Genomic DNA, 13,655 nt, shown 5'->3' with positions numbered 1-13,655 from the left:
AGAGAACATATTTGCGACAAAGCCAGACAGTGACTCCCAACCTGCTCACTTTAACACCTCAGGCAAGAAGCTTTAAAATTTTTTTAAAAATCTTAACCAAAGCCGCTTTTGTCTGCATGTCTCTGATTTATAGCTCTGAGATAAAAGCCACGCAAATAATGAAAATATAAGCTTCTGTTTGTCCGTTCCTGGAAAAGAACTTGAACAGTTTAAAAAGAATTGAACACTTTGTTTTGCATGACAGAAAGAGGGAAAAAAGAACGGCTGAACTTTTCGAAATGAAACTGGAGATGCACAGTGATATTGGCATCTCATCAGTATCGGCAGAAACAGACTTATAAAATTAGATTTTGAGCAAAAATCAACACTGACCTGCAGGTAAAGTTAAAGCCGGCCTTGTGGTGACTAAGTTTAGGATTTTTCTGGGAGAGAATCATCCGTGCTCTACAGTTTTGCTTTAAATTGCCCCATTAACATTAGTGTGGTGCGGTTTAAATGTGAACAATATGTATATTCCACCATGGAAGAAGCTCTATGGTCTTGTATCCATATCACATGGGCAGTCGCTCTAAATCAGTCATATTGGATCTGCAGTATCATGCATGATGCAATCCTACGGGAAACGTTACAACAGTTTAAATATTCACTAAGCTGACCCGAGCACCAAGAACTGAGAGAAAATGGAACGGCAGTGATAAGTCGTCGACGGGTCGGTTCAACTGCTGCAACAACTTTTAAGCATCTGCTTTACGGAGAGTGATTAGAAGGATTAAACTGAGCAGAGCCACAGTGGAAGTAGAATAGAATAGAAAAATACTGTATTCATCCCCCAATGGGGGAAATTCAAATTAGTCAAGTAGTTAAAAAAATTATAAATTTTTACAATGATTGTATATTGTATATTGTTGTTATACAATATTGTATAACAACAATAATAATACCAATTCTAGTAAAAATACTACTACTAACTAATAATAATAATAATAGTAAATCACTAAATAAACAAATAAATAAAAAAATCAATCAATCAATTTGAGAATAACTCATCACTCACTGTTAAAAAGCCTTATGGCTGTGGGAACAAAGGACGAGTAGAAGAAGAAAGTAGAAGTCTTAAAAGAAGTGCGTTGCCACGAAGACGACGAAGAGAGTCCGCTGACTTTTTGTCGGAACAATAAGCCCTTTTAGTTACTGTAAAGCCCTTTTCACAGACGGGGGTACAGAACATTAATGGCTTCATCTGTCAGTTCAATTAGATTTTTGATTCAGTTCACTTATACGGATCTAATTCACACCAAAAGTCATCTCAGGACACTGTCAATCCAATTATAATGCAGTTAACTGTGGAAGCTTTTAGACAGTTTTCTGCTGTTGTTTGGGCCCAGACGCTGTGAAAAAAAACCACCTGGTGCTGCAGCTATTATTGAATATGTTAGGTTGAACCACGGAGGAGAAAAGTTTGGACGACACCGGTAATAATTATGTAATGTGATTTGTTGGATTCCTCCAAACAGCTGTTCGCATGTTGGGTTGAAGCAGAGCCGTGCGCATCGGTCCGATAATGGGACCACCAGAGTCCAGGCTTGTGCCGTGCTGAAAAGGATTTGTTTGTGTCGTTAGGTCAGGAATATCACCAGGAGAGCATTGCACTTATGACACCGACGCCATGAGTCGCTTTAGAGGGATTGAACTGAAATGTTCAAAGACAAAGAAGGGAGCTGAAATTGGCAGGGGTTGTATTTCCTCGTTGTTGCTCATCACTCGTTTGCCGAACTTGCCATGTGATCTTGGCGAGCTAAGGAACGCCTGTAGTCTTGACAAGAGGAGCGTATTTTACACAACATGGCACATGGTTTCATCAGATCCTTGCAAGACTGTTGTAAAAAGTCTACGTTTGTAATTCAGAAGCATTCCTTGCCTGGTTGGGTGGGCCTCTGTATGTTCAAAAAGTTAACCTCTGCGTTTTTTTTTGTAAAGCAGCATTACTGTTTGCCAGACACGGCTTCTAAATTCCATGCAAACGCACGTGTGCATCCACTATCAGTCCGCTTACCATGACCAATGCATAGCCAAGGATTAATGATCTCGATGACAATGTGCACACATGCCTGTCCCGCTCACAGGCGCTGCACAGAGATAAATATGCCAGGAATAATTGATGTCCTTTCCTTTGAGAGCTACGTTTTTTTTCCTCCCGTCCTTTGGTTTTATTTACCTTGTGTCCGCAGAAACGAGCAGCTTTCCACGAACTGGATTTCAGTTCTGCAGCAGTCTGTGTTAATAAGTAATTACTCCGATGTGCATTTGTTGCTCCCGTCAGCCGAGGTTTTTATTCTCTGACAAGCTTGTGAGAATTAAGTGTAACGGGAAAGGAAAGAAAGTTTGGGGGAGCAAGTGAAACAGCAGACCACCCTTTCCGCATGCTGATGCCTTTTATACTATATGGCATTGAAGAACTTGTGTCCTGGTTGACAGGAGTTTAATTTGCTTTCAAATTGAATTTTAAGTTACTTTTACATTTTTCACACGTCAGACGTTCTCATCTCATTACTGCGAAAACGATCCAGTATTCCTCCTCTAAAAGGCAGCTTGGACGCGACGTCTACATTCTAATCACCAAAGTTTAGCCAACAACACCTCAGGAAGAACTGATATTAAACCCTGGTGTTTACACTTGTGGTATTCAAAGTTAATTTGGTGAAACGCACTGAATGGCAGTCTCCGTGCTTCTTTTGGGTCCTGCGGGTGTATGTTGGAAGCATGGAAGAGTGCGAAAGCAACCCGAACAGAATGTGGCCATTGTACTTTGGCTGAATCTTTCACAATGGTCACTCTGTCAAATCAGGCGCAAGGCTCCGGTTTGACAGCCAGCAGAGTGTGTGCCCGGGGGCCCTCTGAGCCAGGCACTGAACCACGGGGCTGCGATCCTCTGGCAGCTTGTCAGTGCAGCACAGCACTCGTGGACAGCCAGTGCTCTCATTAACTCGCCCTCTGGTTCTCTGTCTGTGCCGCCGCTCTGGACTCTCTGCTTTTCCTGCTCGCTGGGCGTACTGTATCTCCAGCTTGCTTTGGGGTTAAGGTTACTCTGATCTCTGACGACGTATCGAACAAAACAAAAAAAAAAAAAACACCCATTGTGAGTATTTTGAGCGTCAGCTGGGCTCACGGCTTCCTTTTCCTCTTCACGCACCACACTTTTGAGCACTCAGCCAGTGTCAGGGACAGTCAAATGTGACAGTGTGACCTCCATACCTCACATTGAACTTCTCAAAATCCGGAGTGAATTTTTTCAGGTGAGCGCTGGTATTAGGTGCCTTACCTTTTCTATTCAGTGTTTATGAAATTCTGCACGAGTACTGGTCTTTATATCCACGACTTTATGGTGAGATGTTTCCCTCTGTTCCGCACGGGTTCCTAAACCTTCTGAACGGAGGCTGGTGAGATAGCACGTCTTATATCGCTGATTCCCGGCCAACGGTAGCAGCTGCCAGAGGATGTGTGTAAGGAAAAGTTGAAGAGGTAGCAGTGGTCGCTACTTTGGTAACGATTAAAGGTTTAAAATGTAAGTGCTCAAAATGAAAAAGTTATTATGGCTAAAGATGATGTCGATCAGCTGAAGTAGTGATCTCAAAGAAAAAATGTCTTTATTTCCACTCCTCAGACACTGATCGCACAACATTTAGATTACAGTTGTTCTGCGGCATTTTTTACCCCCCATCATTGCTGATTATGTGTAAACGAATCACCTCTGTCTCTGTGTATTTGCTGAGTCCCCCCTGATTACTTCTTTGTCTTTTCCCAAAAGAACTTTGTTACTGCCAGGTTTACCCACAAGGTGACCTTCTTAAAGGTGTGTGTATGTGTGTGTGTATGTGTGTGTGTGTGTGTGTGTGTGTGTGGGGGGGGGGTTATAGTGCACTTCTGTGGAGCATATTTGCATTTCAAACACTTTCATTAGGGTTAAAGAATAGATTTTAAAAATTGCTATTTCTTTGTTTTTTGTAAGGATTTATCTGAAAATTTGAGCCACCCTAATAAATTTTGTTGCTAAATTTAGACAAAGGATAGATTAGCCGCTTTCCGACAGAGCCGTTCTAAGAACGGTCCTCCTCGAATTTCGTTCTGATAACTGTCCTTCCCCAGCGGAACTGTTTCAGTCCGCATTCGCACATGAGTCGGGACCAGGTCGGGACTGATGCGGCAGTTACTTTAGCCCCACAGTCAACAACAAAACAAAACAAAACAAAACACGCGAAAAGTAAGGAGAAAAGAAAAAAACACCACAAAGAAGCTAATATGGAGAGCGGGGAGGCCACCGTGTTCATGGTCTGCATGATGGTGATATTAATCATGGACGATCACATCGGGCGTCTAACATCGAGGCTGGAAGAGCACACAGAGAGAGTCAGGAGACGAAGGATCGAGCGCAGGCGATACTTCTTGGTTTCATGAAGGAAGAAAGGAGAGCAGAGCGCCGCAGACAAAGGAGACCACGTGTAAGTTTAACTTATTAAACACGCGCCGGTTGTGTCTGTGTCGTATGAGGAAACATTTCAGCCGTGACAGCATGACATGGGGCGTAGCTACGTCAGATGTGTTCTATAGAACCCTGAAAAGACCCGACCTCGGAGAAGGAGCTGAAATGGTTATAGGAACTGAGGGCGATGGTCCCGAGTTCCTGTATGTCCGAACACGGGAGAAAACGGCCCCGCGGATTAAAAGGTTATTAGAACTGCCAAAGGTTCCTACAGTGCGAATGCGGCTATAGATAAATGGATAGAACAGTCACGTAATTTTTTCAGCTGGTGTGTGTAATTGACAGTAGGATCGTTGCAGGGACCAGTGCCCACTGATCTTGAAATTATGTGAAAGCTTCATTTAAAATGACTCTTGAAATATAAATTGTATCTGCGAGTAAAACGCCTTTTTAGTTCTGTCCTCCTTCACCGTACAGTCTGTCCTCACTGTGTGTGTGTGTGTGTGTGTGTGTGTGCCTCAAGTTTTAAGGACAGGGGTGGGTTTGGCTTTACCGATGTGATTTCCAACTCCAGTCTTGTAATTACACTGCACATCTTGAGGAGAAGCACATTTGTAAGCGGAATGCTGTTTAAGGTCCTCTGGCCCTGCTGTAGACATCATAAAAAGGAATGTCCCACTCGTACCCAGTGCTCCACCAAACCACTAGCAGCAATTCTGAAAATGCAATTAACACCATTTTGTGTTCACTGTGGAGCGGTAGTTTTTCCAGGCCCGCTCCTGGAAGCGCACTGTCAGCCACTCGGGGACTTGTGGGAGCTGAACAATTGGAAAAATTTGAGGCTCCTCTGGGACAAAGAGAGCGCTTATGCTGGCCTACTCTTTGGGCGGCGGAAACCACTGCCGTAACAGTTTGGACTGTGTTCTCGAAAGAAAGAGCGGGGGCATTGGAATCTCTGTCGGGTGCTGCCTCCACAATAATAGGAGGAGTGAGGGTTGTAATTGCTTTGTTTTAGGGCTCTCAAGATGATGATGTGGTCTTAATGTCACGAGGGGATGTGCTGTCCATTGGTGGCACGAGGGATGAAAAAAAAGACAAGAGTGTAAATGAATGTTTGAAAGCTGAGGGAACACAGTAGCAGGAGGAGTTTAAAAAAAGAAGGGAAAAAAAGGATCGACAAGAAGTGGGCAGCCTCCTGGTCACCCTTGCTTGTAACTTTTGTCAGATGCCATGTATCGAGTGAGCCGCGGGTGCTTAGTTAAGCAGCAGAGTGTTACAGGCTCCTGGAGGCATCTGCTGACAACCTGAGCTATTACTGCAATTGAATAGCAGGGGCCAGGACCCTGCATGTGATTTGTGAGCCACCGCGTTGTCATCTGCGCTGGCTTATGTCTCAAACCCAGTATTATTATGTCAATTGCAGCCTCCCAGCCTGCCGACGGCCTCTGACGGCAGCTGCATGCTGGTAAATAATGGAGAAATGGCACACAGAAGTTTCTGGTTTCTAATCAAAAATCCTGTTTACTTTACTGCAAGCCCTGAGGGGAAAGACAGAGGGAGGTACATCTGACCATAAATCTCTGCTGTCCTCCTCTACGCCATCTTTCCCTCTTTGTCTCCGTCTCTGTTTTTTTGTTGTTGTTGTTTTTGGTTTGGTTTTTCCTGGCTACACTATCTCATTAGCGGCAACCTTGACCTACCCTGAGCTGAGCGTCAGGCTGCCACTGTCAACATTGCCAACATAACATTGCAAAAAAATATATATATATAAATAATTTACCAAAAGTGGAAGTTTATTACTTCAAACATAGCTTCCATGCTTTCAGTTGGAGCTTGATTAAGAACGATGAATCACTGAATGATAAGGACTCCCGCCTTCTCCCACAACCAAACAAACAAGAGGAAAGTTGAGTGGGTTATGACTGAAGCCCTGTGGAGCTTTGTGATGTATTTCATGTCACGGCATTATTTTCTTCAGCCGCGTCCTCTGCTTTCTGCTTTGTTTTTGTTTGGGGCTCCGAAGCAGCCCCATGACACGAGGCTGATGTTATAAAATGCCAGGGTCGAAGGTGAGAGTTGTATAATTCATCATCCCCATCTTGTGTGATTACACCAACACTAGAGCATCGTACAAGATAAATAGTCTCGAGTCTTATCATTTTCCTCCCCCAGTTTCCCCCCCCTTCTCCTTATCATCCAATTTTTTCTTCCCTCTCTACTTTCCAGCTATCACTCTGAACGCCCTTTCTCCTCGGTTCACTTCACCTTTTTTTATCTTTGTATTTATCTCCTTGCTGAGATCTTTCTCTCCCACTCATCTGCTCCTCCATCCCAGAACTTTTTCCTCTCCCTCGTTTTTAGGCGATCTCGATCTTTGTCTCTTTCATCTCTCTCCGTCTGTCTCGTACCCTGCCCATCTCTCTCCACACTTCGTCATGTCACATGTAGGCTCTGTGAAACTTTCAGTGGATAATTAGTTTTGTTTATGCCCCTGGGGCCGGCGGGACATCCTGTCTGCGGCAGGAGTTACATAAGCAACTGAAACAAAGTGACAAAGCTGACCTTGGATGGACCCTGGAGGAACAAAGGCTGACTCAAGATTGAGGGATGGAAGGAGACAGAGATGGAAAACAAAGGAGACAGTCCTTCACTTAACTTGGCCAGATGATATGACCCGGGCATCTGTAGTCTCACACCTTTTGGTGGTGCAGTTGTAATGTGCATGTACAGCATATATCTTTGAAGTCCCACTCTTATAAACACAATTCTGACAATCCCCTAAAAACTCATCCGTGTTTCTCAAGATTGAAAATTTGTAAGTTTTTGGCATGGACAAAAAAATCTTTAAAAAGACTCGGGGGTGACTCTACACCTTTTTACTCTTTCAGTGAATAAGAAGCAGCCGTTAGCAATGAGCGACCGACGGCCTGTCGCTAGCGGTAGCTTGCTAGCAGCCTGGGGTTGAGTAAGTAAAGTTTAGTAAGTAGCTCAATGTTTATTTATATAGCACCGTTCTCAGATGACAATCAGAAATTGCTTCACAATAATGACAAGAGTATTAGAATAATAAACTATCAAAGGCTCCTTTTTAAAGCTGTAAATACAAGGGAAGGGCGTTTCATAGTTGAGGAGCAACTACCGGATGAGTTTAGGATGCTAGCATCTGCCATGCTAGCCTTAGCTAGTCCCCACCATAGACATATAAAGAATTTATAATGTCTATGGTCCCCACCAGCTTCTCCTTGTAGCTTGTGTTAGCCTCTATTTAATCGGTTCCCCACAACCCATGCAAACTGCTCGGCAGGCCGACCCCGTAAATAGTCAGGGCTGGTTCCTGCAGTCTTCTGTGTGGAACATACCGGCTGTCTCACTTTGCCTTTTTGAGGCTGTAGCCGTTGTTCCGTGGATACAAAGCAGAAATCCCCCGCCACAGCTTTTATGGCTCATTTAGCCCATGATATATCTTATGACACACGAAAACGTCTTATGGACGTGTTAACAAGGTTAAAAACTTTTCTTCTTTTTTTTTTGGGCGGAGGAGGACTGTAAATGGAAAATAGTCTCTTGTAATTTGGTATCAGATCTAGCATTATCACAGAAGAATTGGATCAGTTTGTAATTCATATTCAGTACTTGTCCTTGACACTTGTTCGGAGTAATAGCAAATGATGTATTCTGTCTGCTTGATCAGATTATGTACATAACAAAGGAGCTTATACTGGCAAGTGTTAGACAGAGCATGACGGAGAGTTCCTCTTTTTTAAATTTTTTTTTTTTAAAGATAACTGTGATAGAAATGTCCAAAAGAACTGTCAGGTTTTAAAAAAGTACCTAATAAACTGTTCATGAGAAAAATGCTTTTTTAAAGTCCCTGCTAACTAAAATGTAATGATGTATGTATGTACACATATATATATATTTATACGATCTATCTGGCAGGAAATGTCAACTTAACACCAGTATTCTTAATCATACTTTCGTCATTTCATTAGTCTTTTGCGCCGCTAATTTTTAACTGTTCGTCGTGTGAAAGAACAAAGCCTGAGTGTTTACCGGTGATGATGTGATCGTGATGATTTTCCACTCCTAAAATGTAATCGCAGTGGTTTGTGTCGAAGTGTGAAAAAGAAGAGAAGAACAATTCAAACCGAGGCCTCTAACAATCCTTTCCTTCTTAACAGACTTTGGAACAGAAAGCTATTACTTTGTTCCTGTCATCCAGAAAATCAGATAATACATTTATTCACAGGCCTTGTTTGATATTGTCCAAAGAGCCAGTCCTCTCTCCTGAATGAAAATCCTCTTTTTATGGAGCTGCCTGTAAATGGTACCGTGAAACATGTTTAAAACTTAGCCGAGCGCATTTACTCCTCGTCCTCCCCACTGCTATCACAGGAAACGGCCTGGGGAGAGGTCTTCAGCTCCTGAGCTGCGTGACCCCGTTTTCTCCCACAAGCGATTCCTAAATCACTGAGCCGTAACTCTCTCCTTTTTTATTTTATTTTATCTCCTTTCTTCTCCCTGCCTCTCTTTATTTGATATAAACCACATCTCCAGACACTTGTTCAATATTACAAGCTTGCATAAATTTCTATTTTCGTTGGAAAGGCGAGTCTTGGAAGGCGAGGCTTGTCTTTTTTTTTTTTTTTTGGGGGAAGAAAGATTCCATCGTGGACGACTTTCCATCAGGCCTGTAAAGACCTGTATTTTATCCAGTCAAATACGGTTCACGACATCCCAATTAAACCGCTTCTGTGTGGCAGCCTGCTCGGTAAATTCCTAAGTGTTGCACTGTACCTGCTAGGTAGCGATCTGAATCACCGTCTCTATCTGCTGATGCCTTATTCATGTGACAGATTTCCAGCAGATAAGTGCCTTACTTTAGTAATAATTCCAATGAATAAGTGATGCTCTTTCCCCATTTCTGTCGAGTGTGATAAGAAAAGGAGAGATGGGTGAAACCGAAGCGAGGCGAAAGCTCGGTGAACATCCGTGGGGCAACCTTGAAGTGCATCGCAGCTCTAAATTTGCTGGTTTGAGACGTCAGTGTAAACATTTAAGGCAAGAGATAAACCGCAACTTTCCATTTTTGAATAAAAAAGCTCTCCTTTGGAAGTTCCGCAAAGATGCTGAAGCATGAGATGTCTCACGGGGAAACTGCTCTGAATAATAGAAGACGTGGCAGTCTAACCCTAAGTGTGTGACGATGAGCCTCTTTATGGGTCAGATCCAACATCTTGGCAAAGCATCAGGGGCGAAGGCGGAGGAGGGTAGATTTCGTTCTCGTTTTTCGTTGTCGCTGACGTAATTTTTAGGAGTTTGAGTTGGACACAGAGGGGCGGCTTTAAAATCCGAATATCTCCCGCTTACGCTGCCGGGATTCAGGCTTGGCTGCGGGCCACTGAGGGTTTCTGTGTCAAAAGGTCAGCCCAGTATATTCATCAGCTTACCACAGCCACAGACTAATCACAGAATGCAGGGCTCTCTGTGCTCAGGGAACGGGATTTTGTGTACATATGTATGTGGGACTTATGTAATAAAGCCATGTGCTTCTGTGTAACATGTCAGTGCAACTTAATCCACTCATTAGGTGCATAGAAGGTGGATTATCGATGCTCACACTCACAGTTAGATGTGTTTTTACCATCTAACCATGACATGCAACAACATAAAAGCGTTCCTCTAAAGGCTGCTGTTTTTCTGGCTGTATTTTGAAGAACTACTCTGGAACTGCCACACGGACCAGGTGCAAGTGGACAAGCTGCTCGGTGGCACATAATGACCTAAGTCTGGCCAAGATTTGTATTCATCTGTGTTTGTGAGGGACAGAAGATGAGATGCTCGGGGGAAAAAAGCAAGAAAAAAGTTGACTGCCAGCAGCACTGACAGACTGCTCTCTGTTTTTGCTCACTCCCTCCTCTTCTCTCTCTGCGTTTCTAGGTAACGACTTGTTCCTGGTAGCCGTCCACGAGCTCGGCCACGCACTCGGCCTGGAACACTCCAACGATCCCACGGCCATCATGGCTCCTTTTTACCAGTACATGGACACGGACAACTTTAAACTGCCCATGGACGACCTGCTGGGCATTCAGAAGATTTACGGTAAGGCTGCGAGGCTTCGTTGAAATTCACATGGTAGCTCTCGGTCCAGTGCCTGAGGAACCTGCCAGACACTGGCACCTCAGCCAGGGGCACTCTGAGATTCATCTGCCGGTGATTGTGAATTATGTGGGTGCAGTAGCGGGGAAGACACGAGGAGACTGAGGATTAGTTTGTCGAGCTGCGGCTGATAGCCAACAACATACTCGACATTGTCACAATAGCTCTCCAAGATCCCGAGCACTGGTCAGCACTGTAATGTAGAGGCAAACTAGTACAGTATATTGCTGACATTCATTGGAAATGTATATCCGTATTACCGGGAAATAGAGAGTTGCAGGGGTGAAGTCATGTGCTGACAGGCCTCTGTTTTTACTAGCGTCAGTAACTCTGCAGTTTAGATTTTCTGTCACGAGGACGCACATTGGTTTCTTTGGGTCCGCGTCTGCCAAAATCGGTGATAATATCACAGGCCGCTGCTGCAGCGTCTAACTCGGTCCCGATCTGCGAAGCCGACGACCTCTGTGGCCGTTGCTCCTCCGCGTCCGGCTGTCAGCGCAGTCATTTTTTCTTTGAGCCTACCACAATCCCTTTATTCCATTCAGCTGCGGCTTGTGGGAAGTTTTTTTTTTGTTTTTTTTTGTTTTGTTAAAACCAGCAAAGAACCTCAACATACGACTCTGTCATCCTCATCATGAAGATATCAGACTTTCCTATCAAGTTTCAAATGGCCGTGTCTGAACTCAGCTGTCATAGAGAAGGTTTCTATAGGTGTAAGGGAAATGTCAATCTAATCCAGTTATAGCAGAAATTCTCTTTAATTTACGGATAAAGTTCCCCGGCTTCATCATCACACAGTACACACTCCTCAGTGGCACACATTTTGAGTTGTATCGTTGAAAGCTAACAGAGCTTCGGGGTGTTCAGTTCAGTGTAACAGGGAGTAGATTTATATAAACATCCGAATATTTGATGTTTTTTTAAATTTTCTTTTCAGTCTGAGATAAATTTGATCACGGTGGGGGAAAAAAAATAAAATCGGTGACCTAGATAAGTGCTTCAAGTGCTCTAAAGTATGTTGAGGAGGAATCCTGACTAATAAAACCTGTTATTCGTATGTCAGTGTTTTTATCTCGCACTTAGTTTGATGTCTCAACTCGTTGCTGAGGGTTTTGTCAGTTACAGCTGTCAGAGCTGTAAAGCAGTCCCACTCCAACGAGAGGCTGCACACAGACACACACACACACACACACACACACACACACAAGAACCTGCCATCTGCCCACATGGCCAGAGCATGTCCCTCTGGGAGTGACAGACCCGGGCAAGCAATCAAATCTTTCTTCATCCCTATCATGTCGTGCCCCCCCCCAAGAGTTGAAGGATGGGACAAGTGATGGGGAGCTCCTCTCTCAGCCTCATTTCTTCCCCGTAGTGACTGGCCTCCTTTTCTTCCTCATGGCAACAGCGATGTAGCACTAAACAGGGACGAGGTGGGAGGTGCACAGATGGAATGCAAGGTGGTGGACTTGGACAGGGCAGAGCTGTTGGATTTATGACGATCATTTGTTGTCCGGGGGGAGCCTGGAGAATCACACAAGGAGCTTTGGGAAGAAAAAGTTTTGACACATTATGGATGAGCTTCATGTTGAGAAGTAACTGACCGTTCCAGATTTCGGATGTTTGGCTTTGCTGCCTCCGTCTGTGACCTCACTGCTTTGGTCTCAGTGCCGCAGGGTCAAATTGCCTGTGGTTTTTGTTTCTCACGTCACTTACACCCCTAATTGCAGAAATTAAAAAAAAAAAAAAAGTTGCAGACTCTATGTTAAATGTAAATAAAAACAGAATGCAAAGATTTACTGATCTCATCAGTCTGTGAACAGTTAGACGCCATGACGTCTGAGAGACTCTGCCTCTCTGAGGTGCTATTTTTAGACTGAAACATGTTTCTGACCTGTTGCCATTTAACAAAATCTGCTGCAACATGTTCCTCCAACTGTTCCCTTTTAGTGCTACTTACTTTTCCAGCCTATATTTCAACACTCAATATCCTTTCTATGTTCTATTGCGAACAGACTATTGGTTTATTAGATATTTTTCCAATACATCTTTTTGGAATAGGGGTCGTATTGTGTATTGTGTAAAGGGTGGAATGCCCTCTCCGGGTCGGGAATGAGATCCTTCCCCAAGTGGAGGAGTTCAAGTATCTCGGGGTCTTGTTCACGAGTAAGGTACGAATGGAGCAGGAGATTGACAGACGGATTGGTGCGACGTCTGCAGTGATGCGGGCTCTGCACCGGCCCGTCGTGGTGAAGAGGGAGCTGAGCCAGAAGGCGAAGCTCTCGATTTACCGGTCAATCTATGTTCCTACCCTCACCTATGGTCACGAGCTGTGGGTAGTGACCGAAAGAACGAGATCGCGAATACAAGCGGCCGAAATGAGTTTCCTCCGCAGGGTGTCTGGGCTCTCCCTTAGAGATAGGGTGAGAAGCTCGGTCATCCGGGAGGGGCTCGGAGTAGAACCGCTGCTCCTCCGCATCGAGAGGAGTCAGATGAGGTGGCTCGGGCATCTAGTGAGAATGCCTCCTGGACGCCTCCCCGGTGAGGTGTTCCGGGCCCGTCCCACTGGGAGGAGGCCCCGGGGAAGACCCAGGACACGTTGGAGAGACTATGTTTCTCGGCTGGCCTGGGAACGCCTCGGGGTCCCCCCAGAAGAGCTGGAGAAAGTGGCCGGGGACAGGGACGTCTGGGTCTCTTTGCTCAAGCTGCTGCCCCCGCGACCCGATCCCCGGACCAGCGGAACATGATGGATGGATGGATGGATGGGTCGTATTGTCCCTGTTCATAAGACATCTGCCGCTTTAAAAGCAAATGAGGAGTTTGAACCTCCTGAATCCTGGAAGTTATCGTAAATAATGAATGCAGATTATATCCAAGCACACAGTAGAACAGGGGAAGTGCTTTCTTATCAGCTGCATTAGCCGCTCTTTTCAATTCCTTGCAGACAAATCACTTTTTTTTCACTGAGCTTTGAACATAATGACTTCCTGCCCTTTTGAAGAGAATAGCCCAGTTCCTG

The 13,655-nt window shown here is 44.5% G+C and overlaps 1 protein-coding gene across 2 annotated transcripts in view; it reads left to right on the top strand.

The window, feature by feature from the left end:
* mmp16a (matrix metallopeptidase 16a (membrane-inserted)) overlaps positions 1-13,655 on the top strand; it is a 77,536-nt gene that overhangs the window by 35,040 nt on the left and 28,841 nt on the right. For both annotated transcript variants that reach the window (XM_075452094.1, XM_075452093.1), the window contains one exon: positions 10,418-10,579. In XM_075452094.1, the coding sequence (XP_075308209.1) occupies positions 10,418-10,579 (162 nt within the window). The remainder of the gene's footprint in view (positions 1-10,417; positions 10,580-13,655) is intronic.

This window comes from Odontesthes bonariensis, chromosome 20 (assembly GCF_027942865.1).
Source record: "Odontesthes bonariensis isolate fOdoBon6 chromosome 20, fOdoBon6.hap1, whole genome shotgun sequence".
In the NCBI taxonomy this organism is placed as follows: domain Eukaryota; kingdom Metazoa; phylum Chordata; class Actinopteri; order Atheriniformes; family Atherinopsidae; genus Odontesthes; species Odontesthes bonariensis.
Note: the sequence above shows the minus strand (reverse complement) of the source record. Positions and strands in the feature narration are given on the sequence as shown.